Here is a 27,500-nt window from a genome sequence, read left to right on the forward strand (position 1 = left end):
TTATATATATATATCACCTGGCCAAAAAAAAAAAACCAGGTAATCACCTGGTTTTAACTAAACAAATAGGCAAAAGTCTTCAATTGGATAAAAGCCACTTGATTTAATATGTTTCAGGTGGCAACAAGTTTTTTTAACCCTAACTAATGCAGTGAGTACCTTCTCATTTCCTAAACAACCATGTTGGAAGACATATCCTGTGGTCGTGGAAAAGATGTTAGGCTCTTTCAGAATAGTCAAATTATTGGCCTGCATCAAACAAATAAAACAACTAAAGAGGTTGCTGAAACTACTAAATTTGAGTTAAGTACTGTCCAACGCATGAAGGAGAGTGGTAAATGATCATCTTTGAGAAAGGAATGTGGTATGAAGATCAGAGGTGCACCTGCCGCCCAAACCCGACACAAATAAGCAATGACACATGGTCATTCCAACAATAAGCCTTTTATTCACAGAAAGGCAGCCAGACCCAGAGCAGTCTCCAAGGACTGATACCAACAGCACAAGTAGAGTGAAACTTTGTCCCTTTCCTCCAGAGCCTTGCAGTCATTCTCCTTCACAGACGAGCCTTATAAGCATTATCCTCCGACTCTGACCTCTTCTGGGAGATGGCTGGCTCCTTTTTAAGCCACACCTGGGAGCACTCTTTGTGGTTCTCACAGCTCCCCCTTGCAGCATCCATGGATCCCAACAAGAATGTGCTGGTATTCCCACACAGCCCTGCGGGAATCCGATGCACCGCTACAACCCAGGGGTGCTGCCAAATAACAGATCGAGGAAGATAATGCCCTTTGGAAGCCCCCCCCCCCCCCCCTTTCCATTTCAGAGGCATTCCAGCCAGGTAATGGCACCAGCGGCCATCCGTCACAAAGGCTGGGGAAAAAATCCTGGCCTAGGACTTCAAACATTGCTACCTGACACTGTCACCATGAGTAAGGGCTCGTTTATACTCCACGCTCAGAACACGTACACGCCCGCATCATGGCTGCCTCGCGTTCCCAGCATTCATTTCACGCGTCCTCTGAGCAGGTCCTCAGAAATTAATGCGACACATGTGCGAGTTGCAGTACCAGCAAAAAGTTAGGGGGCGCAGTGTGATAAAAGTCGGAAAGTGACGTCAGAGTCTCTGTTTACTATCTACATGTGACAGAAAGCCTCTATGCAGATCCTACGGGGATCGATGTGCGTGCTTCGATGTTTGATGAATGGTTCGATGTGGTGAAGCAAAATGCCAACATACAGATGCATTTGTGGTGCTTTTTTATTCAAGCGTCGCATATTCCCGATCGTAATGACACAATACATTTTAAAAGTCTCAAATACCATCTTTTGTGTAGTCTTTTTTTTTTTTTTTTTTTTGCAACTTCACAACAGCAACATAAATGTACAGCGCTGTATCTGAGCCACTGAGGAAAAAAAATTAAGGACATGGTGAAAACGTGTATTTTGTGATTAAAGTGGAAATTTCGGCTTTAATCTCGAAATGTCCACTTTAACATCGTAGTTTATCATTAAAGCAGACCATCGTAAACGTCATCCCTGTTTTTAATCGCTATGTAAAGCAGCAATAGATCACCACACAGAACACATTAAATGTATGATATTCCAACTCTCTGCACATTTAGAATCTTTAGATTTATACTTGATACCACTTTCATGATGAGATGCATTAAAGTGTGTATGTTACATTTTACAGATAAATCATTAATTTTGTTTTAAATAATGAATACTGTTAATAATTACACACATGGGGGTGACATGATGGCGGAGCGGTAGCACTGCTGTCTCGCAGGGAGTCATGTCGCTGGTATTCCCTGCTTGGATTCCACACTGTGCTCCAGTTTCCTTCCAAACATATGCAGAATTGGGGATTTGGTGCCGCTAAAATGACGCCAGTGTATGTGTGTGCTTGTATTCACCTTGCGATGAGCTAAGGCCTCATCCAGGGATTGTTTCTCACTCGTGCCCAATGCTTGCTGGAATGGACACATCCCTGGATTGATGGATTTAATCATTAAACATCCTTTTCAGAGATATTGCGGTAAGGTGTCATCGGAATTTAATGGGTGTTCTAGGCAATTCACAACACAGAGAAGCCAAACATGTTCTCACCGTGATAATATCTTGCACTGCCACCTAGTGGATTCCTCTGGATTTACGTAAAGTATGCGCGCAAGTATAAACACTACAACGCTTGCGTAGCAGGAGCGTCTGCTGCAACATGCGTCGCTTCGCGTGAAGTATAAATCTGGCCTAAGTCACTTCACTGGGGACGCTTGCTACTGAACATGCTATACACAATTGTCTACGAGTAAAACATGGACAAAAACAAAATGTATTTTCCTGGAGTACCAATGAGCTTTTACACTCCAAGAACAGTAGAGCAAAAACACCATGATTTAAAAACCGGGCTGTTATTTTAGTATTTTATTTCCAATCCTTTATATTTATCTAACCAAGATAATGATGCAAGCACACTGACTAAATGTTATGTTTCAATATGTTACATCTAAGATAGCAAACAGGGTAATGATTCTAACAGCTGAATACTACCAGAAAATCAGCATTATACAAATATAATACAATTATTATAATACAAAAATATATATATATTTTTTTAAAAAGTGGTATCTGGTTATTAAACACAACTCCAAAGAAAGCCTGATTTTAAGAATGTCCAAAACTGTGGTGGCTAGGGGTGGGCAGTATGACCAAAATTCTATATCACGGTATTTTTCTAAATTATCCCGGTTTCACGGTATTGGATGGTATTTTTTTTCCCCATGCATGAGTGAATGTTAACCACATTTTCCACTGCAATTACTGCAGTAGACAGGCTAAGAATAACCTATTCCACTGTTATGAGAATTGTACATTGTACAAAAAAACATTTTAATGTGCACACAAGTATTAATACAGGTTTGCATGGCACCATAAAGTGATAGTTTTCAAGGGGGTGACAATAATGAAGAGAAGGAATCACATTGCATGACAGTTGCAGTCAAAATATAGAACCTTTTTATTGAACAAATTTTGTAAAAACAAACTATGATTTTGACAACATATTTTCAATCATCCAAAGAGGCATTTAGACTTAGTAAAATATCCAGAGGTGCTTGTCAAAACTTGTATTGCACTGAACATGTCTTAGAAAAGTAATAAAATAGTAAATATTTTTTGTGAACCAACTACACTTTGTTAATGTTAACTATCTCTGTCCACTGACACGTTAAAGTGACTTTTTCAACAACTTTACCATCAATAAACTGCATAATATTTAAACTAATAAATAATAACAATAAAATAAATAATAGTATTATTACTGATAGCTGCACTATTACTTCAAGACTTCAAGCCCAGGTGCATTACACAGTATTCACCAAATTAAAATAAAATAAAACAAGTACAACTTTGTGATGACAGCCTTACCAACTGTACCATCATTTAGGCAAACTGCATTAATATGGACCTTGCTTCAAGCTAAGCTATATACATAAATAAAATAACTGCAACTTGCATTTACTGTATAATGCTATTTGTGGTATAGCCCTACGGAAGTGCATTAGGGCCACGGTGAAGAAAAAAAAAATACAGTAAAGAGGGAAGAAAAAAAACAAACTACTGGTATATGTCAAGAATAAAGTCGACATGCTGACTTTATTCTCGACATTTCCACTTTAATTTTGACGCTTATGTCAAGATTAAAGTCAACATTTCCACTTTATTTTCATAGTTTACTTCATAATTAAAGTAGAATGTCATAAACTAAACTTCATCCTAAAATTAATGTTTAATTTACTTGATTTTCTCAAACCCCGTCATAAGTTAATGCAGCACATTAAATGCTTTGTGTTGTGTTCCCTGACCCAGTTGTTAATCACTGTGCTTCTTAAACTGACTTCCTATGCACTAAGAGGAGGCAGCAATCACCGCACAGAATCCATTCATTTCATGGTATTCCCGCTCTCTAAAAATTTAGAATGCTAAGATAAATACTTGATATCATTTTCATGATGAAATGCATTAAAGCAGGTATTAAACAAGCACGGTAGTGAGGCGGCAGTGCTGCTCCCTGGCAGTAAGGGGTCCCCAGGTGTACGTTCAGTGTAGAGACCTTTATGGCAGGTGTGACGAGGCTCCAAAAAACTGGATGTATGAATGGGTATCGCACAGGTTTAACTTAAATATTGTGTAAATGTTGGGTTTGTGATCTGGTGGTCGGAGACACGAACACAGAATTCAATGCATGTTCTTCTGAGCGGGCTTTCTTTATTGCACGCGTGTTGTCTCTATCTGACGTACTAAAACTCCAGTTCCTATCCGTCCTTTTTCTTTCTCCACATAACCAACACCACACGATAAACGTCTTTGTGAAATTAAAACTAGTTATAAACTTAGCCCACGGAGTGTTCAGAACTTTAAAAATATCTTCGTTATACATGTTTAATTATGCCATCCATTCAGAGTTGCACCCATCTCTGAACGAGTCGCCAGCACATCGAAGGATGAATACAAGCAAAACATACACTAGCAGGGTCAATATAGCACAACAAAACCCCACATCCTACATGACTTTGAAAGGAAACTGAAGCGCTGAGTAAACCCACCAGAAAAACATGCAAATGCAAGGCAGGCACGCCGCCGTGCCCCCATATGATTAATGCATTTCACCATGAAAATTATATTAAGTATTTATCTTAGCATTCTAAATGTTCAGAGAGAAGGAAGATCATGAAGTGAATGTATTCTGTGCGGCGATCGCTGCTGCCGGCACCTCCTGTTAGTGCAAGAAGAAGTCAGTTTAAGAATCACTTAACACAAAGCATTTAATGTGCTATATAACTTATGACGGGGTTTGAAAACATGTCGTCACACTATTACACAGTACCCAGGTACATTACACTGTATTGAAAACAAATAAAACAAGTACAACTTGGCTTGCAGTATTATCCAGTAGTATAGAAACAGTATTTACACATCAGACCTTTTAAAACTAAAGTATCTTCAGGCTCTCTGTCCATTTTCACCACGCAGCATTCCTATGCTACCGCCCACTATTTGGTGGTGTAGCAGTGAAAAAGAGCCCTAGTGCAACAAATCTATGTTTAGCGGTGTAGCAGTGAAAAAGGTCCCCACTTGAACAGTTTCCCGCTGCACCACGTTCTGAACGTCGTTTAGGCAATTTAAACCGGTGTTGCGGTATAAGAAAAATAAAAAACGGTTTTCGGTATGAACCGGTATACCGCCCAGCACTAGTGGTGGCATGCATTATACTGTATATATAACATTCCTGAATACTTGGGTGGAATTAAAACTGTTTAAGTAGTACAACATCAAATGACCCAAAAAAAAAACAACAACAAAAAAAAAAACACACACAAGTGGACATCAACTGTGAATGAAAACTTGGTGTACACAAGCACACCTGAAATTTGCTCAAATATGCCCTGTACGATTGCTGACAGTCAATAATGAACATCACATACATTAGTTTCTTTCTGTGCTCAATATTTCCAAAGCCCCTTAAGCTTAAAGCTACTGGTTAGATCATGCTGGTTATGTTACCCCAAGTATGTCACATACTGTAAACAGACTGTGTTCCAAATTAAAAACAAAAATGTAAAGAGTTGTATTGTATCGCTATACTTGGTAACATGCCTTGAAATGGTGTTCACTATTGAAAGGCACTATATAAAATAGCACACTTTTTTAATAAAGTTGTCACTGGTGGAGTACGAATGAGTTTATGTCTCTTTGCTATAATGAAAATATGTAATCCAAATATGGTGACTATTGTCCTTTAACACGATAAATGCAGCATGGAACAACCCAATACTTTCTTTACTATATCCTTCTCATATGGACACTGTCCATCTAGACGAAATATAGCTTATTAAAATGTTTTAAAATTTCCCTGCTTTGCTGATGCCTTAATCTTATTCAGCTTTTAACTTTAAAATACTACTTACGGTTTATAAAGCCTTAAATAATCTCGCTCCATCTTATTTATCGGAATGTCTGACATCTTATATTCCAAATCGTAACCTTAGATCTTCAAATGAGTGTCTGCTTAGAATTCCAAGAGTTAAACTTAAAAGAAGTGGTGAGGTGGCCTTCCGCTGTTATGCACTTAAAATCTGGAATAGCCTGCCAATAGGAATTTGCCAGGCTGATACGGTGGAGCACTTTAAAAAAACTGCTAAAAACACATTACTTTAACATGGCTTTCTCATAGCTTCATTTTAACTTAATCCTGATGCTCTGCATATTCAATTAATTATCATTACTATTCATGGTGGCTCCAAAATCCGTACTAACCCCTACTTTCTCTTCTGTTCTTTTTCTGTGGTGGCAAACTACGCCACCAGCACCTAATCAAAGCACCATGATGTCCCTACATTGATGGATTAAAGGCCAGAAGTCCATGTGACCATCATCATCAAGTCCTTCCATGAAAACCCTGAATACAATGAGGACTGATCATTTATGTTATGTAGAATGCCTACAGGGAGTTGGGCGGTCTCATGGCCTGGAACCCCTGCATATTTTATTTTTTCTCCAGCCGTCTAGAGTTTTTTTGTTTTTTCTGTCCTCCCTGGCCATCAGATCTTTCTTTTATTCTATGTTGATTAGTGTTCTCTTATTTTAATTCTTACTTTGTCTTTTTTCTTCATCATGTAAAGCACTTTGAGCTACATTATTTGTATGAAAATGTGCTATATAAATAAATGTTGTTGTAATAACTAATGTATTATTTGAAAGTAGTGCATTAGTACAATTAGCATATTACAGAAAATAAGCAGACCCTGTGCATAATATGGCTTACAGGAGTGCAAGATATGAAACTAGTAGTAGAAGAAGTAGAAGTAGAAGTATTGTAACATGTACAGAATATAATGAAATGCACACTTGCTATGTCAGAGCAACAGGCCAACTAATCCTTTTAACAAATATTGGACACTAGCCAACCTGCGGCGTAGCATACGCCGCATAATTATGTATTGATGGGTGAACACTTCCTGAACGACACAGTTGTCCAAATGGGGTGGGTTTGTGGATACCACTGTGAGTGAATGAAAAGATAGACCTCTGGAGAGAGCAACATATAATTGTCCGTGACTGAAAGTGGGATCGTCTGTGACGAAGAAGGCCACGCTGGTGAAAGTTACTTTGTCGGTAGGGCCAAGTGTCAGCACTTGTAGATTAAGGTGTAGCGAGTCTTCGTTGTTGACGCTTAATATAGCTTGCATACTGAGATGTTCCGGAGTCACAGATGAGAAACACTTTTTTAATGTCTTTTAAGCACAGGGGAAAAAATGAACATGTGAAACATCCGTAATGTAATAAGCCACCAAGAAAAGTAACATTGCAACAATGCTATCTACGACCCGATCTCTGTAAACAGAAGTGAAAACAAAATCGAGCCCGGTGTATTCTTTAACTGCCTTGTGGCGCTGTAGTAGTGCTGCTGCTTTGCAGTAAGGAGACTGTGGAAGATTGTGGTTTCGCTTCCCGGTTCCTCCCTGTGTGGATAGCGCTTTGAATACTGAGAACACCGCTATATCAATGTAATGAAGTATTAACAGGAAATTGTCTTCGTGTAATAGTAAAAGACAAATTATCCACGACAAACTGTTTTACACGCTGCATACCAACCCGCGGCGTAGTATACGCCGCACAATCACGCCGCTTTTTAAATGTTTTTTTAAGCAGAGGGAAAAAAATGAACATTTGCAAAATCCATAACGCTCGTTTCAGTAAGTACAATGCACACGCGTTTAATTTGTCGGACACTTTTTGCCAGCCGTGTTTTCTGGTTTGGGCTGCTTTTGCAGTGTTACCGCTTGTGCATATTAAATCTTGAAATCCTTCGAGTAACTAATTAACTAACTAACACCAACCCACCCACACACACAGCTTGTGTGAAACAAATGCGCCCGTACTTTCATAATTTTGTTGCAGCCTATAGTGGAGTCAGGCACAGAGAAGGTCAGCTACTGAGAGAGCGTCTCGACTGTTGCAGGGCCTGCATCGGTGAAGCAGGTGAGACGCTAATGAAACAGAGGCACAGGGCTTATTGGTTTTTAAAGACTGCTTCCTTCATTGTGTTTTAACCTAAGTTTTAAAGGATTGTTTTAAGGATCCCATGGGATACCCCTCGCAAACTGTTTGACGCTGCATTCAGCAATTCACATCCTCGACAAACATGCCTCTTCTTACATGGTCCTGCTTTGGTGGGCGGGGAAACTTTTTTCATGCTCCTGCAGGACCATCTAAGAAGACGCATGTTTGTTGTGAATGCGGTGGACACGGGCCCTTGGAATAAAGAGTGTTGGTGGGCGGGGAAACGTTTTCCGTGTTCCTGCAGGACCATTTAAGAAGACGCATGTTTGTCGCGGATGCGAATTGCTGTATGTAGCGTGTAAAATAGTTTGCGATGTTGCACGCAGTCATGCGTCGTAACCGAAAAGTCAACGTGGCTCAGAGCTGCATGCGGACTGTAGCACAGACAAACAGAAATGACGGCGTGTTTTCCGAGGCGTCATGTCTGAGTTGGTGGGCGTGGCTCTGCGAGTTTTTGTCGTATCCAATGGTCTTAGAGTTGGTGGCCGTGGCTCCTTCCTGCGTGCTTTCATGGGTGTGGGCGTGGCTCCTTCCTGAATGCTTTCATGGGTGTCGTGCCGCTCTAGTGGCGGCTTAGAGAATTATATATATAGATTAGGCTACCTAACGAATGTACTGGAGGGTTGGTTAAAAGAAACTTTATAAGACAACAATAACTAGTGATGGGACTTCTGTATGTGTGCAAGTATAAAAAAAAGCAAAAAAACAAACAAAAAAAACAAAAAATACTATAATAGAAGACAGAACGAATAATATAGAACAGAAAAAAAATAGATTTTTCAATTAGTTAATCTTCAAAAAAAGATTCCAAAATAGGTGTACACACCTTTTAAAGGAGGACGTCCACGCCTTTTTTTCTCTCGTGCCTGGCTTGGTTCTTGTTGCTGACTTCTGATTTCTATATTGCTACCTTCTGCCTTTTCCTTAATTATTTTTGCCACCTCTTCAACTTTAACAATCTTCTGCTGGCACCCATCATTTGTTACTTCTCTGTTTTCTTCCTTTAAAATCTCAAGGGGAATTTCTGCTTTGGATATTGAACAGTCATTTGCATTGTGTTCTACAGTGGGTAGCTGGGCACCCCCCTGTTGCAGGATTTCCTCTCTCTTCAACTCTCTATTGACTGCTAATATTTGGCTATTACTTAGATCCTTGCCAAGATTCACCTCTACCATCTCGATAGTCAAATTTTTTTCTGACATTTTTTTGTTAGATTTTTCATCTAGTGTTTTGATATTGCCTTTTATTATTCCATTTGGAGCATCTGCAATTATTTTCTCATCATCTGCTGCATTTTCCTGCTTTAATATCTTAGAATCTATTTTAGAACCTTCATTTGATTCTTCAGAGCCATTATCATTTTCAGTAGCAGCTTTAATTAATACAAGACCTGCTTCCTGTTCCCTATTCTCCGCTTTTTTCTCCAGTTTTTGATTTAAAGAATCTTTTTGCATATTCTTACTCAAAACTTTACCAGCACCTCGTTTTCTTATGACATAGCCTTTTCCCACCTTTGGCTTTATTTTAGAGATAAACCCTGCATCTCTGTATAATATCTTACAATCATCTACCACTTTGAATGTTGTTCTTTTAGGTTTTGTTTCAAACTCATTGTTACAATTATCATAATTTGTATCAGTCTCTCGTCTGTCCACTTTTGTGTTCTTTCGTGTAAACCGCTGTGCTCTTTTTAAGCCCTCCTGAGAGGCTTGCCTGACTCCTTTTGGACCATCCCGCAAGACTCGTCTAGTCTCTTTTAAGCCCTGCTGTGCCAATTGTCTGGCTCCTTTTGCACCCTTCTGTGAGACTTGCCTGGCTCCTTTTGCAGTTTTCTGTGAGACTCGTCTGATTCCTTTTGGGTCCTTCCGTGAGACTCGCTTGGCCCCTTTTGGACACTTCCGCAATACTCGCCTGTTCCCTTTTGGACCCTCTCGCAAGACTCGCCTAGTCCTTTTGGGGCCCTGCCGCAAGACTCGCCTAGTCCTTTTTGGGTCCTCAAGACGGAACCGTCTGGCCCTTTTAGGCTCTTCTCCTGTAGTTCTATTGGCTCTTTCAGGCTCCTTCCTTAAAGCTCTCTCAGCTCTTCTAGGGTCCTCCCTTGAGGCGTTTTTGGCTCTTCTAGAAATCTCCCCTGAAAGCCTCCTGGATCTTAAAGGGTTTTTATCCTCTAAGGCTCGTCTGACCCTTACAGGGTCCTTCTCCTCCGTGGTCTGCCTGACCCTAACAGGGTCCTTCTCATCCGTGGTCTGCCTGACCCTTATAGTGTCTTTTTCCATGGAGCATAGCCTGCCCCTTACAGGGTCCTTTCCTTCTGATCTTCGCCTGCCCCTAACAGGGTCTTTCTCCTCTGAAGCTTGCCTAGCCCGCATAGGGTTCTTCTCCTCTGAGGTTTGCCTAGCCTTTACAAGGTCCTCCTCCTCTTCCTCCTCCGAAGCTCGCATGGCCTTAACAGGGTCATCCTCTTCTTCCATGGCTCGCCTGGCCTTTACAGGGTTCTTTTCTGAAACTGGTTTGGTTCTATTACAGGCCTTCTCCAAGACTCGCATGGTTCTCTTAGAGTTCTCCTCCGATGTATAGTGTGGTCTTTTGGAGAGCTCCTGTGATACAGTCTCGTGATTTTCACAATGCTCCTTGGAAGTACATAAAATTGGTTTAGAATGCTTCTCAGTTACTATCCAGGGTCGCTTAGAATATTTCTTTGAGACCTGCCTGGCCTTTTTAAAATGCTGTACTGAAACACAACTGACTCTTTTAAAATGATCATCTGGGAATAATCTGGTTCTTTTAGAATGTTCACCTGATGCTAGTCTTACTCTTTTAGGGTGTTCCATAGACTCTTGTTTAACGTTTATAGACGTTTCAGCTTTTAGTTTGGCCCTTTTTGAGTTCTCATGAGATGCTCGCTTAAAACAAACCTTCTTAACCACTTGTTTTCTGTAAATACCCTGGTCTTTTTCCTGCAGGTTGTAACTGACTTCTTTAGATTTAATGTTCCCATGACTCCCTGTATGATCTGTTCCATTTTGTTTTATGTCATCTTTTACAGTTTCTTTTTTTCCACCATTGTTTTCAACGATCTTGTCTTCAATCTTACATTTTCCAATTTTCTGGAAAAAAAGTGAAACAACAATGAAAACAAATAATACAAAAAAAAAAAAAAAAAAAACGTAAATTTAAAAGAAGTAGCATTGTACATTTAACCAACATGCAACACGATGTCACTCTCCTGTGCCATTTTAAACAAGAAACTATTAAATCTACGGCTGCTGATTAATAATGCTTACAATTAACACATTCAAATTTCTGTGATTACATTTTTAAAGCTACCCCTAAATGCGTTAAACTGGTTAATTTCACTGCAGTTCATACATAACAAAGTAGCGGCAAATTAATTATATTATTTTAATAGTAGTAGCGAGTCACCAACGCTTGATCGTTTGCTATGTTGTTTCTTGATAATGAACTTCATTTACACCACTTATCCCTTCTAATATTGGATTGTTCTTTATTGAATGAATAAGGGAAGCAATTTTTTTTCATATTTTCATGCACATTGTTTCATATACAACTAGCTCTTCACAGTACAAAGAATAACATGAGAACAATTAAAATCAAACCAATTTATACAAGCTAAGTGAACGAGTTTCACTTTTGTTTTGCGCTAACACTGCAGATGGACAAACTGTGTGCTGAGTGATCCTTGCCATTTTGCTGCATTGATGGTTTAATAAAAAAAAAAAAAAAAAAATCACATTGCACAGAATAGCGGTGATGCCTACTAATGCAAGTCCGCCCAGGAAACGTAAGAGGCTGTCAAGATATAGGTCTGAGTGGGAGACAGAATGCCAGTAGTTCAGCCCTGTCCCTGGTGAGGAATATGCTTTTCATCAAGCTTTTTCGATTGCCCATGGAGGGATATTGGACCTGAAACAGCACGCTGCAGGTGCTACCCATGTCAGAGCAGCTAAACCAGCTGATGACACTGTGGAATCCCTTCATTCCTAATACCTCACTTAGATGTATCTCACTCAGTAGTGGTTCATAGCAAACCAGCAGTTATCCAGAACTTAAATCACTTTGCCAATAAAGTCAATTGGATTTTACCTAAAGAATTGACCTGTGTGTTTTGAGCAAATTCTTAAAGCGAGCATTTAAACCTTTAATATACAGATACCTAGTCTCTTAATCTTTCTGCATTGTTTTAAACTAGTTCAGGCCGTCACAAAGGTTTCACTTTGTAACTTGTTTTTAACAGTATTATATAAATTATAAGGACAATTTATAAATGATTGGTCTGGTCTGAAAATGTTTAGCGAAAGAAGTTAGAGAAATAAAATTTAATTAAAAGAAATTAGTATGGAATGGTCCTTACATTAATCCTATGTAAATTAGATTTTAATGATACTGCAGGAAATCACTCAGCAGAAGATTCTACAATGGAAATTATTGTACTGTAAAATAATACAAAATCAAGTACCTTAAGCTATATAACATTTATTATGTACACAAATAAAAGTAGAACAAGGTGCAAATATAGATAGGACTGGTACAGGGATGGCTTAATGGCCTTTGTCTAAGTTAACTTGTGGGTGTTTCTGTGTGTTCATTTTTTTTATCATCCAGCGTATGCATTGGAAGGGCAAATAGTATGTCAGCTTTCTTCACTTTTATGTTCCTCTGTGTGTGTGAGCTTGTACGTACACTTGCATATACCTTTGTGCATATAAATATGTACATTTAAATAAATTATGCATCTCAAAAAGTACATTTGCAAAAATTTTGCAAATCTATAGGCCAGGTGCCATGACTAAATGGAACAGACTGCAAACATCCAGGTTAAATGAAACTACTTCTGTATCAGTGATCATTGGCCCAAACCAGACCAAACAGACCTGGAGATTATAACAAGCCAAACACAACTTGTGTGTTTTTATTTTATTTTTTTTAAATAATAAAAAAATATATATATATATATATATATATATACATCTATTTTTTTTCCTCAAGTTATCATTGTACACAGGTCTCATCATTCAGGTCAGAGATGTCTGAAACTGCTTGTTCTAAATTTTTGTGTCTTTGCTAGGATGTAGTCATTCAGGTGCTATAAACAACACAAAAACAGAGTAATTATCAGATGAAAATTATAATTTTTAAGATGTGAAAAGTAATTTCAGTTTTCAACCATACAAACACCATTGAAAAATAAATTTTTCTTGATGCTTTGAATATCACAGAATCAAAAACTGAACTTAACTGGATAGTGAATTTTTGACCCCATCACAAAAGTTCCATTCACAAGGAAGTAAAAAAAAACATGGAAGTAAAAAAGAAAAATACTTAATAATGTTGAGGTTAAGGAAAATATACATTGCTAATAATTTCAGAATTGGTAGACAAAATGTAGAACCAGGACCAAGTTTAAACAAGCTATAAGTTACAAAAAAGCAAATAATTAAATGTAGCAATAACCAAGAGACACACCAAGAACCTTATCTGAGTAATGCCAATATTTTAATATTTTAGCAACTGGGAGACAGGATTAATAACAAAAGGCTATTCAATGACAAAGTGTGCAGAAAAATCAGTTGTGTTATAGTCTGTTCAATGTATATGAATAAAAATGGCACAATGTAGTACTAAATGGCAAGATGTAGTTCTAAAGGGCTTGACTTAATTAACAGGATCTTTGGTGTTATAGCGTAGCTTTCATATGTAATCTTGTTCAGAACATCGTTTGCTACACAGTGTGTTAACAACCTGCTGTCATTTTGCGTATCCATCCATTCATCCTTTTTTGATGTCTCACGGTTTCTCTGTATCTTGTGATGTTGGTTTCTGAGAAGTAATCATTTTTAACAGTGCACAATAAAAATAAAAAAAAACTCTGTTACCAAAACTAAAACATATTAGTGTTTCTCTAGAAGCTGTCTTAAAGAACCATACATAAGAATTTAAAAAATAATTGACATATTGTTTCTATTGGGAAAGAAAAATGAAAAAATTTGTGGTTACTTGAATACATTTGTAACATTTTTTTTTTTTTAGAAAAAGAGAAGCTAGAGGTGTCAGTAACTCAACACTTTATTCCCACCTTGTAAGGTTTGACGTGGATGCTTTTTACAGTCTGAATAACTCCATCATAAAACTTCACTGCATAAGTAGCTGAAATTAAGTAAAAAAAAAAAAAAAAAAAAGCTTTAGCATTATAAGCACATTATACGTAGACTATGCAAACAGCTATTTTTAAGTAACTGCAAAACATCTGTGTAAATATCACTAAAATTAATTTATTCTTAAGTAGATTTAAAGATACCACTATCTCAAAATGTGCTGATTGAATTACAAGTGAATTGTTAAACCTTTATATTATTATAAGGTACCAGATGACGACATATTTAATATAGGAAAACTGTTTACAACAGTGGTCCTCAATCACAGTCCTGGAGTGCCGCAGTGGCTACGGGTTTTCATTCCAGTCAGTGTCCTAATTAAAACTCAGTCCTTTGCTGATAATGATAGTTGGTGTTTAATGACTTGCAGGGCTGATATTCCTCCTTCTTAATTAAAAACCACAAAAACGTATTTTAAAATTACTTTATTTTGCATACTGACAGCATCTTAAGCAAAAATGAAGACAACTACATACATCATTGTATAGGACAAATCCTCACAGGTTTTTATTTTAAAATTATATATAATACACATATTATATATACACATATATATATAATACACATTATATATATATATATATATATATATATATATATATATATATATATATATATATATATATATATATATATATATATATATATATACACACACACACACATACATACACACAAAAATATTTCTTCCTAGCTTTACTTACTCAATGCAATCTATAACATCCAAGTGAAAGATATCACAGCTACAATTCAGAAAAATTATTAAAAAAATAAAAAAATCAAAAACAAGACATACTGAGATTAATAATAAAGGATCACCCCCCCATGTCAATATTTTGTTGAACCACCTTTTGCTTTAATAACAGCTTTGAGTCTGTTGGGATACTTCTTTATCAGCTTTGCACATCTAGATTGAGCAATATTTGCCCACTCTACTTTACAGAACTGTTCAAGTTCGGTCAAGTTGGATGGTGGACTGCTATCTTCAAATCTTTCCACAGATTTTCAATGGGATTAGGTCTGGGCTCTGACTGGGCCACACGAGGACATTCACTTTTTTTCTCCTTCAGCCACTGTGTGGTCAATTTTGCTGTGTGCTTCGGGTCGTTGTCGTGTTGAAAGGTGAACATTCTGCCCATCTTCAACTTTCTGGCAGAGGGTAGCAGGTTTTCCTCAAGAATTTGATGGTATTTTGCCCCATCCATTTTTCCTTCTACCCTAATGAGAGCACCAGGCCCTGCGGCAGAGAAACATCCCCACAACAGGATGCTGCCACCTCCATGCTTTACTGTAGGTAAGGTGTGTTGTGGATGGTGAGCTGCATTGGATTTCCGCCAGGTGTACCGTTTGGTATTGAGGCCAAATAGTCTGATTTTGGTCTCATCTGACCATGAGACCTTTTTCCACTTGGCGTCAGAATCTTCAAGGTGCATACTGGCAAAGCTCAAACAAGCCTTAATGTGGCCTTTCTTGAGAATTGTTTTTTTCCTTGCGACCCTCCCAAACAAGCCACAATTGCGGAGCACTTGTGAAATTGTTGCCATGTGCACACAATGACCACACAATGACCACTTCTTTGCCATAAAATCCTGTAACTCCTTTAAAGTGGCCATTGGCCTCTTGGTAGCCTCTCTTAACCAGTTTCCTCCTTGCTTTTCCATCCAGTTTGGAGGGATGGCCGGATCCAAGGAGGGTCCCAGTAGTACCAAACACCTGCCACTTCTTTATTATGGACTTTACTGTGCTCCTTGGGATTGATAAAGCCTTTGAGATTTATTTGTATCCATCTCCTGCATTATGTCTGTCCACAACTCTATCTCGGAGATCTTTTGAAAGTGGCTTGCCACCCATAGTCAGTTGTCTGCTTTCAGTTTCACTACCAAGCAAGGGAATGCTCCAGGAACAGCTGTTTTTATGCTTCACTAATCACACGGATTACAATTAATCACAGGTGGAAGCCAGTAACCATGGCCTGCAATGGAAATGGTGGTTACTTACACCTGATTGAGTTTACAAATATTGTTTAGGAGGGGGGGTGATCCTTTATTAACTCTTTTAGGGCTAATTTTTTTTGTTTCTTTTCTCCCAGGGCTGAATATTTTTCCAAAAACTAACTTTTTTTTTAAAAAAAAGAAGAACACAAAGCAATTGAAATCAACAAAAAATATTTACTTTTGACAAATGTTACTGTCTTGCATGTTGTATGAGCCTGCATACTCTATGATTTCACATACATATCACATACATTTTACACAGCAAATTCCTGCAAAGTCTGATCTCGCTCAAAGCAGCCAATTTCAGTCATTGCCACATTGCACTGCTTACAATATGTGTTGCTTTGGTGCCTACTTTTCAAATGTCTGTTGCTGCACTTTCTCACATATATTGTTAGTGTGTACTGTAGAGAGACAAGTCACCCGTTTGCCATCGTGCCATGCCACTGCCACCAGGTTTTCTGCCCGCATGAAAACCGTATTGTCACCTCTTTTCATCTTCAGCCTGTCTGGCTTCAACTGTGAAGCCATGTGTATCCTGTTCACCCTCACTGTGCCACAAGCTCCAATTCCCCTGCTCTGTAGCTCCATGAACAATTCTGGGCATGTATAAAAATTGTCCAAATGTACACAACATGACCTAAATGTTCATAGCCCTGAAGCAGCTCCAGCACAACCTGACTTGTCAAGGGACAGTTCTCTCTTTGAAAGAAATACTTTCCTGTATATGTAATTATTTTCAGGCAGAAACCAGTGTTTGCTTCTGCCAGTACAAAATCCTTTATGCCATATTTTGTGGGCTTGTCTGGCATATATTTGCAGAAAAAAATGTGTCCCTTTTATTTTATCATAGATTCATACACAGACAAATCACAGCCAGGCTGATAAAATTGTTTCTATGTTGGTTCCACAATGTCAAGCAGGGGCTGAACTTTATGCATGGCATTATAGCCTGGCTCACCCCATGGGATTTGCTTCTGTTTATTATTACAGAAGTGAATAAAACTTTGCAGCATCATGTACCTATCATCACTCTGCATAACCTGTCCAAAGCCACCAGGGGACAAAGCACGTTTGGACCAATGCTCTCAGAAGTTATATCACCAGTTCTGTCCCATCTCTATTTGTAATGCCACAGCGCGCTTCATCTCGTCTTTTGTTGTGGGTTTCCACTTTGAAAAACGAGAATGCGATGCAAGCGCAGCCCGCGATTCAAAAAATTTCTCTGCCTACCTGTTTGTCTCGTCTGACAGTAGCTGAAAAGCAGCATCAGGAGAGAGCAGCCTGAAGTAGTTCAGCAGCTGGTGATCTGTCGTGTCCAACAGCAAGCCATGCCATCTTGTGATGTCACGGATCAATGTCTGTGTATTCCTCCCACGCGAACCTTGCCGTAGATGCGTCGGCTGCGCGAATTCGCTCAGCTGGCAGCGGATCAGCTGGCGGGGCATCGGCTAGTGTCCGATCAGCTGATGCCGGCTTCTCACTCTCTTGCTCGATTCCTGATCACTGTCAATAAAATCCGATTCTGAAAAATCAGAGTCAGACTCCACGATAATGCGCAAAACATTGTCTGCCGAGTGTTTTCTTTTCTGCACTCGCTTCGCTCCCTTGTGACATGTCGATGCCATCTTGCCATTGTTTACATTTCGCAACTCACGCACACGCAAGGATTAGTTGCCGAGTCAATGAGTCTAGCATTCCTCCAAGCACAGAGGGAATGCCTGCAACGTGACAGTGAGTTTTGTCGCCATTAACAGCTGATTGTCGCCCTCAACCCCTCCTGTCGACAAAAGTCGACATCCGCCCTAAAAGAGTTAATCTCAGTATGTCTTGTTTTTTTAATTTTTTAACATTCTTTTTAACCGTAGCTGTGATCTCTTTCACTTGGATGTTATAGATTGCATTGAGTAAGTAAAGCTGGAAACAATATTGGTTTGTATATATTATATATATCACGGACATCTAACTTCATGTGCTCCCAGCTCTTAAAAATGTTATACATTCTAGATGGCAAGTGAATGACTAAGCGAAGAAAACAAGAGCACAACGTCGAAAAGAGACACGAAAGCGTTGGAGAGAAAAGAAGGCAAAAAGGATGCACAAGAGAACAATAATAATCTATGTGTAAATTCAGAAAATAAGGAAAGTAATAATCAGCCCGGACTAAGTGGAATTGAAAAGCTCATAGGTCAAATCCGGGTCAGAAATAAAAAACTTCATAATAATGTTCAAAAACGATGGTGCGATACACAAGCAGAGCAGGTTAGAGAATATTAAAGTATGAAAAGCGTCTTGCGGGGACCATAAACATGAGACTTGGTGCCAAGAGATTGTCCCAGGACCGTCTCGCGGGGACGAGGAACATGAGATTCTTGCAAGACACGCCCGACTTACAACCAATATCAAACAAGAGCATGGCCAGCAAAACACTCAGTCGTGTAAAGGCACGTAGCACACACAAATTAATCATCAGGACAAGGTGTAATTGAAAAAAATAGCAGGACAAAGCGGGGTCAGAAATAAACGTTTTTATTTATATATGTACAGTCTATATATGTACAGTATATACAGTGCATCCGGAAAGTATTCACAGCGCATCACTTTTTCCACATTTTGTTATGTTACAGCCTTATTCCAAAATGGATTAAATTCATTTTTTTCCTCAGAATTCTACACACAACACCCCATAATGACAACGTGAAAAAAGTTTACTTGAGGTTTTTGCAAATTTATTAAAAATAAAAAAATTTGAGAAAGCACATGTACATAAATATTCACAGCCTTTGCAGTGAAGCTCGAAATTGAACTCAGGTGCATCCTGTTTCCTCTGATCATCCTTGAGATGTTTCTGCAGCTTAATTGGAGTCCACCTGTGGTAAATTCAGTTGACTGGACATGATTTGGAAAGGCACACACCTGTCTATATAAGGTCCCACAGTTGACAGTTCTTGTCAGAGCACAAACCAAGCATGAAGTCAAAGGAACTGTCTGTAGACCTCAGAGACAGGATTGTCTCGAGGCACATATCTGGGGAAGGTTACAGAAAAATTTCTGCTGCTTTGAAGGTCCCAATGAGCACAGTGGCCTCCATCATCCGTAAGTGGAAGAAGTTCGAAACCACCAGGACTCTTCCTAGAGCTGGCTGGCCATCTAAACTGAGCGATCGGGGGAGAGGGCCTTAGTCAGGGAAGTGACCAAGAACCCGATGGTCACTCTGTCAGAGCTCCAGAGGTCCTCTGTGGAGAGAGGAGAACCTTCCAGAAGGACAACCATCTCTGCAGCAATCCACCAATCAGGCCTGTATGGTACAGTGGCCAGATGGAAGCCACTCCTTAGTAAAAGGCACATGGCAGCCCGCCTGGAGTTTGCCAAAAGGCACCTGAAGGACTCTCAGACCATGAGAAACAAAATTCTCTGGTCTGATGAGACAAAGATTGAACTCTTTGGTGTGAATGCCAGGCGTCACGTTTGGAGGAAACCTGGCACCATCCCTACAGTGAAGCATGGTGGTGGCAGCATCATGCTGTGGGGATGTTTTTCAGCAGCAGGAACTGGGAGACTAGTCAGGATAAAGGGATAAATAACTGCAGCAATGTACAGAGACAACCTGGATGAAAACCTGCACCAGAGCGCTCTAGACCTCAGACTGGGGCAACGGTTCATCTTTCAGCAGGAAAACGACCCTAAACACACAGCCAAGATATCAAAGGAGTGGCTTCAGGACAACTCTGTGAATGTTCTTGAGTGGCCCAGCCATAGCCCAGACTTGAATCCGATTGAACATCTCTGGAGAGATCTTAAAATGGCTGTGCGCCGACACTTCCCATCCAACCTGATGGAGCTTGAGAGGTGCTGCAAAGAGGAATGGGCGAAACTGGCCAAGGATAGGTGTGCCAAGCTTGCGGCATCATATTCAACAAGACTTGAGGCTGTAATTGCTGCCAAAGGTGCATCGACAAAGTATTGAGCAAAGGCTGTGAATACTTATGTCATGTGATTTCTCAGTTTTTTTTATTTTTAATAAATTTGCAAAAACCTCAAGTAAACTTTTTTCACGTTGTCATTATGGAGTGTTGTGTGCAGAATTCTGAGGAAAAAAATGAATTTAATCCATTTTGGAATAAGGCTGTAACATAACAAAAGGTGGAAAAAGTGATGCGCTGTGAATATTTTCTGGATGCACTGTATGTATGTGTATGTGTGTATATATATATATGTGTATGCATGTATATGTATGTGTATATATATATATATATATGTATGCGTATGTATGTGTATGTATATGTACAGTACTGTGCAGAAGTTTTAGGCAGGTGTGAAAAAATGCTGTAAACAAAGAATGCTTTCAGAAATATAAATGATTGTTTATTGTTATCAATTTACAAAATGCAAAGTGAGCGAACAAAAGAAAAATCTAAATCAAATCAATATTAGGTGTTACTACCTTTTGCCTTCAAACCAGCATCAATTCTTATAGGTACACTTGCACAAAGTCAGGGATTTTGTAGGATTATAGTCAGGTGTATGATCAACCAATTATACCAAACAGGTGCTAATGATCATCAATGTCACACGTAGGCTGAAACACAGTCATTAACTGAAACTGAAACAGCTGTGTAGGAGGCTTAAAACTGGGTGAGGAACAGCCGAACTCTGCTACCAATGTGAGGTTGTGGAAGACAGTTTCATGTCATGGCAAGATTGAGCGCAGCAACAAGACACTAGGTAGTTATACTGCATCAGCAATGTCTCTCCCAGACAAAGATTTCAAAGCAGACTGGGGTTTCAAGATGTGCTGTTCAAGCTCTTTTGAAAAAGCACAAAGAAACGGGCAACGTTGAGGATTGTAGACGCAGTGGTCGGCCAAGGAAACTTAGTGCAGCAGATGAAAGACACATCAAGCTCATTACCCTTCGAAATTGGAAGATGTCCAGCAGTGCCATCAGCTCAGAACTGGCAGAAACCAGTGGGACCCAGGTACACCCATCTACTGTCCAGAGAAGTCTGGCCAGAAGTGGTCTTCATGGAAGAGTTGCAGCCAAAAAGCCATGCCTCCGATGTGGAAACAAGGCCAAGCGACTCTAGTATGCACGAAAACATAGGAACTGGGTTGCAGAAAAATGGCAGCAGGTGCTCTGGACTGATGAGTCAAAATTTGAAATATTTGGCTGTAGCAGAAGGCAGTTTGTTCGTCGAAGGGCTGGAGAGTGGTACAATACAGTGATCCCTCGCTATATCGCGCTTCGTCTTTCGCGGCTTCACTCCATCGCGGATTTTAAATGTAAGCATATGTGAATATATATCGCGGATTTTTCACTGCTTTGCGGATGTCTGCGGTCTACAGTACGTGTGCTTCCTCAGTTGATTTGCCCATTTGAATTCAAACAAGGGACGCATTTGAATTCAAACAAGGGACGCTATTGGCGGATGGCTGAGAAGCTACCCAATCAGAGCACGCAGTTAAGTTCCTGTGTGCTGCTGATTGGCTCAGCAACGGAGTGCTGCATTAACCAGGAAGTCTCATCTCACTCATTCAGCATTAATGCACGTTACTGCTAATACTTCAGGATTGCAGAAAAGGTAAAAGTTTTGGATATGTTGAAGGAAGGAAACAGCTACACTGCTGTAGGACACAATTACAGCATCAATGAGTCCATGATTCTCAGCATCAATGAGTCCATGATTCTTTTTATTTAAAAAGGAGGAAAAGCATATAAGATCTACGGCCGCAGTGTCCTTTAATCAGGGCGCAAAACGAGTTGCAAGGGGACGTGATAAGGCAGTAGTCTGGATGAAATCTGCTTTAGGGATTTGGATTGAAGAGTGCTGGAAGAAGAACAACGGCAGTGCTAAACAGTCGCCTGAAGAGGCTACTTTAGAAGAGCTGTAACGCTATCCTTTGTTGTGCAGTAAAATTAAACTCATCGTTATCGGACAAGTCGTCGTGTCATTAGCTAAGTTTCCATCCAGTTTTTTGCGACGTTTTGTTATCGACAAACAGAATATACGTAAAAAAAAATGTGCGAAATTTGCTGTCTCCAGCCTGTTTCCATCCAACTGGCTTTTTATCGATAAAATGGTGTGTGTGATGACGTCATCCCCCCCCCAAAACGAACTGTCGCATAAGTTTTGTTGTATCGCGAAAAAAATCTGCCCTTGAGCCGTTTCCATACATAATTTTGTGTATGTCGCAAATTATCTACCTTTTGTTTTCCACGTTACACCCCCTCCACTAAACAAAGAAACAAAGAAATGGAGAGATTATTCAGACAGTTTTTGAAATTTGCCAGCTTACTGTTATTTCAGTTTCACAAATAATTGTAATTGTACATAATATCCGAAGACGACAGCAGAATGAAGCAGTTGCTTGTCTGATAGCCCTAGAGCTCGAAGAAAGTACCCCAGTGCGACGAAACCCACGGGTATGGGAGAGACGACGGAATAAGACCTTCTGGGAGGAGGTGGTGGAGAGACACTTCACAGAAAATCTCTGGCTGCAACATTTTAGAATGACACGGCCGACGTTTGAGATGTTGTGTGGATTCATCAGTACTGATGTTGCGCCCATCACAGGTTGCCACCGACCACCGGTTCCAACCCAAAAGCGGATTGCCATCGCCCTTTACAAGCTGGCAACCTGCGCCGAGTATAGAGTAGTTCGGGGTTAGTAAAACTACCGTCCATCGATGTGTATATGCTGTGTGCACCGCTATTAACTCTTTTAGGGCGGATGTCGACTTTTGTCGACAGGAGGGGTTGAAGGCGAATGTCGACAAAAGTCGACATCCAGGGATAAAGGGCGACAATCAGCTGTTAATGGCGACAAATCTCGCTGTCATGTCACAGGCATTCCCTCTGTGCTTGGAGGAATGCTAGACTCGTTGACTCGGCAAATAAACATTGCGTGTGCGTGAGTTGCGAAATGTAAACAAAGGCAAGATGGCATCGACATGTGAAAAGGGAGCGAAGCAAGTGCAGAAAAGAAAACACTTGGCAGACGTTGTTTTGCGCATTACCGCGGAGTCGGACTCTTGATTTTTCAGAATCGGACTTTATTGGCAGTGATCAGGAGATCGAGCAAGAGAGTTAGAAGCAGGCATCAGCTGATCAGACACCAGCCGATGCCGCGCGAGCGGATCTGCTGCCAGTTGAGTGCCTTCGCGCAGCCGATGCATCTACGGCAAGGTTCGCATGGGATAAATACACATACATTGATCCGTTGAGAGCCGATATGGCTACCGGAGTTTACAAGACGGTATGGCTTGCTTTTGGACACGACAGATCACCAGCTGCTGTACTTCAGGCTACTCTCTCCTGATGCTGCTTTTCAGCTACTGTCAGACGAGACAAACAGGTAGGCAGAGATTTTTTTTGAATCGCGGGCTGCGTTTGCATCGCATTCTCGTTATTCAAAGTGGAAACCCACAACGAAAGACGAGATGAAGCGTGCTGTGGCATTACAAATAGAGATGGGACAGAACTGGTGAGATAACTTCAGGGAGCATTGGTCCAAACGTGTTTTGTCCCCTGGTGGCTTAGGTACGTGCTGCTGCAAAGTTTTATTCACTTCTGTAATAAACAGAAGCAAATCCCATGGGGTGAGCCAGGCTATAATGCCATACATAAAGTTCATAAAGTTTCAGAAGATGAAAAGAGGTGACAATACGGTTTTCATGCAGGCAGAAAACTTGGTGGCAGTGGCATGGCACGATGGCAAATGGGTGACTTGTCTCTCTACAGTACACACTAACAATATATGTTAGAAAATGCAGCAACAGACAATTGAAAAATAGGCATCAAAACAACACATAGAGAATTCAGGCTCATACAACATGCAAGACAGTAACATTTGTCAAAAGTAAATATTTTTTGTTGATTTGATATGTTAAACAATTGCTTTGTGTTCTTTTTTAAAAAATGTTAGTTTTTGGAAAAATATTCAGCCCTGGGAGAAAAGAAACAAAAAAAAATTAGCCCTAAAAGAGTTAAAGAAAAATTAATGCGGCGTTATATCAGACTTCCGACTGTAGCGGAGGCCAATGAAATTGCATACCGCAATTCCTTGGTGCATCTTGTGCCACAGATTTACGGTGCGCTGGATGGCACGCATGTGCCTATTCTTCCCCCAACGGAAGGCTACTGCGATTACATTAATCGCAAAGGGTGGCCATCTATTGTTCTCCAGGCCCTTGTTGATGACAGGTGCATGATACGAGACATTTGCGTTGGCACTCCTGGAAGTGCCCATGATGCAGCTGTGTTTGCAGCATCAGATCTGTACAGGCGAGCCTACCTTTCAACATCCCTTCTCAGTGCGATAACAACTGAATTAGTACTGTAACCTGCTTCCCTTAAGGTTTTTAATTAAAACTGAAATTTGAATTAATACAAAATAACGACGTTTAATCAAAAAAAAACTCTTCATCAGACCATGCGAACCGCTCCGCCATTCTCGTTTTGATTGCACGTGATATGTGACACATTTATTTGCGTTAAGCCCTTTTTTCCGACAAAAAGTGTTTCCAATGTAGTTTTTGCGACATCTGAAGCATCGATATGGAATTTATGCGCTGAAGTTAAACGGAAAAATATTATGTCGACATGTACAACATTTTATCAATAATTAGCATTTCCATCAGCTATATCGGTAAAAAAATTTGAAGCGCTAAATATTTTTTCGCAAAAACTCCTTGGATGGAAACCTGGCTAGTGTTGGTGAGTAACCATAATTAATTATTTACGTACAGTACTTATTACATGTACATAGTTTAGTGTCGCTGTACACACATTTTACTGTATACAATTTTTCTTGCATTGTACGTATTTATTGCTGGTGGCCTGTCTGTTGTAATGGCTGTAATGTATGATATCGGAGACGCTCGATATCTTTAAAATAATATTTAGGTTTTACTGTATGTAAACTGTGTTTACATACATAATTTCAACGAATCTTACCTAATATCTAAGAGAATACAAAGGGTTTATGCTGTATAACTGTGCGTGAAATGTTTATAATAGTGTGGGAGAGTTTGTAAGGGCTTAAAACATATAAAAATAACCATATAAACATATGGTTTCTACTTCGCGGATTTTCTTATTTCGCGGGTGGCTCTGGAACACAACCCCCGCGATGGAGGAGGGATTACTGTATATTATATATATATATATATATATATATACATAATATGTGTGTGTGTGTATGTGTATATATATATATATATATATATATATATATATATCTATATATATATCTATATATCTATATATATATCTATATATATATATATATATATCTATACTAATAAAAGGCAAAGCCCTCACTGACTGACTGACTGACTGACTGATTCACTCATCACTAATTCTCCAACTTCCCGTGTAGGTAGAAGGCTGAAATTTGGCAGGCGCATTCCTTACAGCTTACTTACAAAAGTTAAGCAGGTTTCATTTCGAAATTCTACGCGTAATGGTCATAACTGGAACCTGTTTTTTGTCCATATACTCTAATGGAGGAGGCGGAGTCACGTATCACGTCATCACGTATTACGCCTCCTACGTGATCACGTGAAGTGAAAACAAGGAAGAGATTTACAGCACGAGTCAAACGCGGGAACGAAGGTAAATGACGTTAATTGTTGAGTGTCTTTTAATACTGTGTAAGCATACATATTAACAGATGTGCAATTAAACGTGTGCATTTACAGGGTGATTTCTCAGGCTTAAAAGCTCGCCTTTTATCAAACGCGGGGAACAAAGGTAAATGACGTTGTTGAGTGTCTTTTAATACTGTGTAACCATACATATTAACACATGTGCAATTAAACGTGTGCATTTACAGGGTGATTTCTCAGGCTTAAAAGCTCGCCTTTTATTAAAAAGGTAAATGCTGTTTTCATTCTGAAGGGCACAAACCACGTTAGATTTCATGCTCAAGAGTAAGCTCAGCACACAGCTTGGTCATATTACTACCGGAAGGGTGAACTGACAATATGGTATACAAAGAGATCCTTAAGAAATAATTATTGATTCATTTTCCCTCAGTTTAAAAAGGTTTACTTTTCTTCTTAATAAAAATTTTAAAGCGGTACTTCGCCGCTGCAAAGCGCAGGTATTTTGATATATATCAAAATATATCGCGTCATCACGCCTCCCATGTAAGCACGTGAACTGACCCGCTGCCGTTTGCAATGCCATATTCGCGAGATACAAGTTTAATGAGAAGACACGAGGTTTAAACGACAGTTTGGATCACTTTGTGACTGAGTTAAAATTGCTGTAGCGAGAAACTTAACTGCCGGATCTTAGCTAACATTAAATAAACCCGTGGACATCGCAACATCACACAAGAGAGCGGCTCACGTGAAGTGACTGAACGCACCAGGAGTGATCACTTCCATGAATCAAACCTATTCAAAAACACATTACCTAACTGCTAACGTGCGAAAACAATATGAAACCGATTGTGGATTTGCGTATAGCCACTGAAACTTTGTGACGGCACGAGACTTCTGGTCACGTGTCTGCAAAAGAACCTCATTCAGGCAACTATTTTTACTGGCGGTGGCTCAGGGGAGAAAGTTTTTATTCCTCGCATCCCCGTTATACCCTCTGATCTCCCATTTCAATTAAAACGTCTCCAATTTCCACTAAGGCTCTGCTTCACAATGACAATTAATAAGTCTCAGGGACAGACCCTACAAAAGGTTGACATTCATTTGATATATATATATATATATATATATATATATATATTTGCAGTTGGAGATCCAAATATGCAAACCGTATCACAGACCTTCTCTTCCATGTGTGTATATATATATATATATATATATATATATATATATATATATATATATATATATATATATATATATATATATATACACACACATATATATGTCAATGTATGTATGTATATATGTATATGTGTAGATATGTATATATATATATTAGGGCTGGACGATTTGGGCTAAAATCAATATCTCGATTAATTGAACATTTTAACTCGATTACGATTAATGAACGATTATTTTATTTATTTATTTATTTTTTTGCCCTCATAGTTCACTGACAAGTTTTGTACAGTAAATATGCTCACATATTACAAGTGAGTGATTTTTGAATGAAGGGTGCATTACTTGATTTTAAAATAATTGAAGGAAACACACTATCTACTATCTGTGATTATTTATTGAACATCAATGTTGAACAA

At 39.3% G+C, this 27,500-nt stretch overlaps 3 protein-coding genes across 7 annotated transcripts in view; 2 read left to right on the plus strand and 1 right to left on the minus strand.

Moving 5' to 3' along the window:
• ndrg3b (ndrg family member 3b) overlaps nucleotides 1–27,500 on the plus strand; it is a 1,230,027-nt gene that overhangs the window by 226,776 nt on the left and 975,751 nt on the right. The window lies entirely within an intron of this gene.
• Nucleotides 1–27,500, plus strand: part of id1 (inhibitor of DNA binding 1, HLH protein) — a 739,503-nt gene that overhangs the window by 138,782 nt on the left and 573,221 nt on the right. The window lies entirely within an intron of this gene.
• Nucleotides 1–27,500, minus strand: part of phf20b (PHD finger protein 20, b) — a 145,284-nt gene that overhangs the window by 60,266 nt on the left and 57,518 nt on the right. For all 5 annotated transcript variants that reach the window (XM_051932911.1, XM_051932913.1, XM_051932912.1 and 2 more), the window contains 2 exons: nucleotides 14,219–14,289; nucleotides 8,951–11,231 (listed from right to left, as the gene is read on the minus strand). In XM_051932911.1, coding sequence (XP_051788871.1) covers nucleotides 8,951–11,231; nucleotides 14,219–14,289 — 2,352 coding nt within the window. The remainder of the gene's footprint in view (nucleotides 1–8,950; nucleotides 11,232–14,218; nucleotides 14,290–27,500) is intronic.

This window comes from Erpetoichthys calabaricus, chromosome 10 (genome assembly GCF_900747795.2).
Source record: "Erpetoichthys calabaricus chromosome 10, fErpCal1.3, whole genome shotgun sequence".
Classification (NCBI taxonomy): Eukaryota; Metazoa; Chordata; class Cladistia; order Polypteriformes; family Polypteridae; genus Erpetoichthys; species Erpetoichthys calabaricus.